The sequence below is a fragment of the Myotis davidii genome, unplaced genomic scaffold, assembly GCF_000327345.1.
Source record: "Myotis davidii unplaced genomic scaffold, ASM32734v1 scaffold268, whole genome shotgun sequence".
NCBI lineage: Eukaryota > Metazoa > Chordata > Mammalia > Chiroptera > Vespertilionidae > Myotis > Myotis davidii.
The window spans coordinates 282,815-287,297 of record NW_006383015.1 but is presented as its reverse complement, the minus strand read 5'-3'; the positions used below and the strand labels follow the sequence as shown (position 1 = coordinate 287,297).

General features: G+C 36.4%; 1 protein-coding gene across 1 annotated transcript in view; it reads left to right on the top strand.

The window, feature by feature from the left end:
• The window catches only part of MYCBP2 (MYC binding protein 2, E3 ubiquitin protein ligase), a 253,516-nt gene that overhangs the window by 6,622 nt on the left and 242,411 nt on the right, over window positions 1-4,483 (top strand). The window contains 1 exon segment of the mRNA XM_015558101.1: window positions 2,964-3,179. Within this exon segment, the coding sequence (XP_015413587.1) occupies window positions 2,964-3,179 (216 nt within the window).

The following is a 4,483-nucleotide window of genomic DNA, read 5'->3' as shown; positions in this document are numbered from 1 at the left end:
CATTCAATGTTTGTGAATAAAATGCTATGTAAATGATCTTTTTATAAAAGATGCATTTAAATTTGGCATTGACCTTTGTAGCAGTCATCCCTGGCTTTCTCTCAGTTGGGAACAGCATGCATAGACATCTACAGCTTTCAACAGCAACTCTGTAAATCTCTTTCATTATGTGCTGCCCCTGAGCTAGTTATAATCCTCATAACTAGTTAACACATCTCCACAGAAGTAAGAGAGAAAAGTGAATGTTCTTTTTTCTCCCCTCTATGAACACAAAATACGTGTTTCTCTGAAGGAGACTCGGTGGGAAGGAACAAGGCCTGTTTTCCCATAGTTAGCAGTTGTCAGGCAGAAAAAGAAATTCTTCAAGCCAGCAGGCTGCCTTGCCACGGTTCTGTGTTTCCCAGGCCACATACCTTGTCAAGGCCATCGTGAGGTCAAAGATTACAAGTCTACACAGTTGCACATTGGTTCCCTTTCCTAATTTCAGGGCTCACAATCCAGAGTTACTCACCTGCAGAAAAACATGATACTTCCTCACTACATACAAGTTCCTCACTACATACAAAGCAAACTCAAGCCAGCAGCAGTTCTGGCTTCATTCACTGCAGCCAGCATGGTCTTCCTCAGCCCTGGAAGAATGGTTTCCCTCCACTCAGTCCCATTTCCTAACTGATCTTCTCCTGGCCACCGTTCCTGTTGATTAGGCCCGAATAAAATCTTCTCATTGTGGAGTACTTATCTTTTGCTCGTTGTGAAGTGCTTATCTTCCTCTCATTGTGGAGTACATATCTTTAGCATAAATAACATACACACACATACACACATATATATATATATATGTATATATGTATATATAATTTTGTTTTAATTTATATTTCCTAATGGCTTATGATATTGAACCTTTTTCTATGTGCTTATTTTATTTGTCGTCTGTATATCTTCTTTAGTGACATGTCCTTTAATGTGTTTTGCCCATTTTTTTGACTGGGTTACCTGTTTGTTTTTTACTGTTGAGTTTTGAAAATTCTTTGTATAGTCTAGATCAGCCGTGGGCAAACTACGGCCCGTTTGAAATGAATTAAAGTATTGAAAAAAAAGACCGTACCCTTTTATGTAATGATGTTTACTTTGTATTTATATTAGTTCACACAAACACTCCATCCATGCTTTTGTTCCGGCCCTCTGGTCCAGTTTAAGAACCCATTGTGGCCCTCGAGTCAAAAAGTTTGCCCACCCCTGGTCTAGATGCTAGTCCTTTGTCGGGTATGTGGTTTGCCAATATTTTCTCCCAGTCTGTAACTTTGTTTATTTTTAATCCTCACCCAAGGACATGCTTATTGATTTTAGAAAGAGGGGAAGAGTGGATGGGGGGCTGGGTGGGGGGGAGAGAGAGAGAGAGAGAGAGAGAGAGAGAGAGGGAGAGAGAGAGAGAGAAAGAACATTGATGTGAGAAGAACATCTATTGGTTGGAATCAAACTTGAAACCTAGGAATGTGCCCTGACCTTTTAATATATGGGATAATGCTCCAACCAACTGATTCAACTGATTCACTCTGACCAGGGCTCCCAGTCTGTAACTGTAATGTTATTTTAAAATTACATTTTCAATTATTCACTTCTAGTATACAGATAAATTACTCATTTTTATATAGAGAGCTGGTATCCTGTGACTTGGCTAAATCTACACCTTATTTCTAATGGCTTTTATTTTTTGCAGACTTCTTAAGATTCTTTAAGCATCTTCTGCAAATAAAGGCATTTTGTTTTCTAGAAGATACTTTCTAAGTATACTTTTTATTTCTTTTTCTTGGCTTATTGCACTGGCATATCTGGTACAGTTTTGAATCAAATTGCTTAGAATAGATATCTTTGCCTTGTTTGCAGTCTTAGTTTGCAAGCATTGTTTTTTACTGTGTTAGCTGTGGTATGCATATGGGAAATTACACTGCTTTTCCAGTGTTGAGCCAACCTTGATTTTGGGTTATCATGATGTGTTATCTTTTTATATATTGTTAGATTTGGATTGCTAATATTTTCTTTTTTAAATATCTCTAGAGGACATATTCACATATTATGTCTCAATTAACTTTAGTACATTTTTTATTTAATAAAGAGTTTTTTGTTTTTCACCAATTATTTATGGAAGAAGTGTAGCATTTTTTGAGATCAAGTGTTTTTGGTACTTGAGTTATCATTTTATTTATCTTGCATACTTCCTAGAAATACTCTAATTACTGGAACTTGCATTTGTAGAATATCTTAAACCAATTGTCTGTATATTTATAATGTAAATGTTGATATAAAAGAGTGGTTGTGGTCTGATGAATAAAATGCTGGGAGAAGACAGAAATTATTTAATTTGAACAATTAAATTACTAAGCATGTGATTTTTAGTATTTATCAAGACTGATAGCAAAGAAACAGCTTTAGGAAAGTGTATGTTCATAATCTATAGTTTTCATAGTATTGCCACTATTTGAATGAGAATGAAATTTGAAGAATTAACTAAAATTAAGGGGTTTTTTTTAGCCCTAATATCTGTTTAAATCCCTGTATCTACTTTTAAAAGAAATAAAAATGTAATACAACATTTGTGGTAAGTCATTGAGACTCTACAGTACATTTGGTGTCTCTTAGAAAAGCCCCCAATTAATGTCCTTTGAGACTATAGCAGTTAAGCTATATTGGCTCAGTTCCCATCATGGGATAATAAGGTATTCCGAAGTTCTTCACCTGCCCCTTTCTAGCCCTTGTCAAGTTGGTTATTGCTGTGTTACTCAGAAAGTAATGAAGTACAGTAGAAAGGGCACTATAAGTAGATTTAGATTATTTTTGCTCTGCCAATTATGTGACTTCTGAAGGTCATCTAGCATGTCTAATTCTAATATTTTTATTTTTTATTTAAAATTAGAATTGATGATGGAAAGGAATATGAAATTGAAGTATTATATCTTGTATTTCAGTCTGAAAACTTGGAGAATACTGTAATCATACCAGATATCAAACTACATAGCAATCCTTCTGCGTTTAATATTTATTGCAATGTACGCCATTGCGTTCTGGAATGGCAGAAAAAGGAAACATCATTGGCAGCTGCATCTAAGAACTCTGTTCAGAGTGGAGAATCAGATAGTGATGAAGAGGAGGAATCCAAAGAACCCCCTATCAAGCTTCCAAAGGTAAGTCACTAAGTTCCACTTAGATGCATAATGTATGGGTGTCTTGTCTATTACACATATATTTGCATTGCTAAAATACCTTGCTTTTTATAAGATTGTGCACTAAAAATGAGGTGGCTTAAGAGTAAAAATAGGTTTGGAACAGATCAGGAAAGTTCTATGCAACTTTAGAACTGGAATGCTAACAAAGTTAATAATTGGTAACTCAAGGGAGTACTTGGAAAAACTAGGAAAGGGAGATCAATAAGTTGGAGTCTATACAGTGGAAATGGTTCTTTGAACGCATGGAGTCATTGCTGATGGAAGTGGAGATCTGAGCCTGTGGGCTGCCATTATGGTGGGCCCAGAAGAAGTGCCAGCTACCACAAAGCCAAGAAAAGCCTGGAAAGCTGGGGTTGCTGCCCGTTGGGGAGGGCGCTCTTGTACAGGTACATATTTTTATTTTTCTTGAAATAGAACAGGAAGGGCTCCTGTCCGTGCAGTAGCTGAGCTGAGAGCTTTTACCTTTTTTTCCTAAGGCTATTGTTGTACTCTTGCTATTCTGGCTCCCTTGCCTAGGAAAAATTACGTATGAACCAACAAAACTTCCACATTGTTCCGAGATTGCTCCCTTATTTACCAGAGGCATGTAAGCTAATTGGTGTAATAGAAATAGGTACTATAGTAGAACAAACTATTCTTAAAGTACTCTATTCTATTAAAGTATTGGTATATTTCAAGACTATAATGTTATTATAAATATATTCTTTTCTTTTCTGTATAGTAGGTGTAGTTAGTAATTCTAAAAAGAATGGGCAAAAATGTAAACATTTAAAAAATGTACCTTTGTCATAAATGATGTATGCGTCTGCTTTTTTCTAAATACAGACATTTTAGAATGATTTTTTTCATAAATGATTCATGTATGTTGTCCTTTTACTAAACTAATACCTTAAGACTATGCCTTGAAAATGTCTTTATATGTGTATATGGCATCCTATCTAATAAAAAAGAAACATGGTAATTAGCCATACCTCCGTTACCCTTCCCATTGGCTAATCAGGGCGATATGCAAATTAACTGCCAGCCAAGATGGCGGCTGGCAGCCAGGCAGCTTGAACCTAACATGAGGCTTGCTTGCTTCAGTGACGGAGGAAGCCAATATTCCCCGCCTGCCGCTGCCAGCATCTGAGCTTGCAGTTTGAAACATTGTTACAAATACAGAAGCTAAACAAAACCCCAGAAACCTGCTTTCAGCCAGCCAGGCTTCAGCCAGCAGGACCGCAACATTGTTTAAATTATAGAACAAATGCAGATACCCTGCT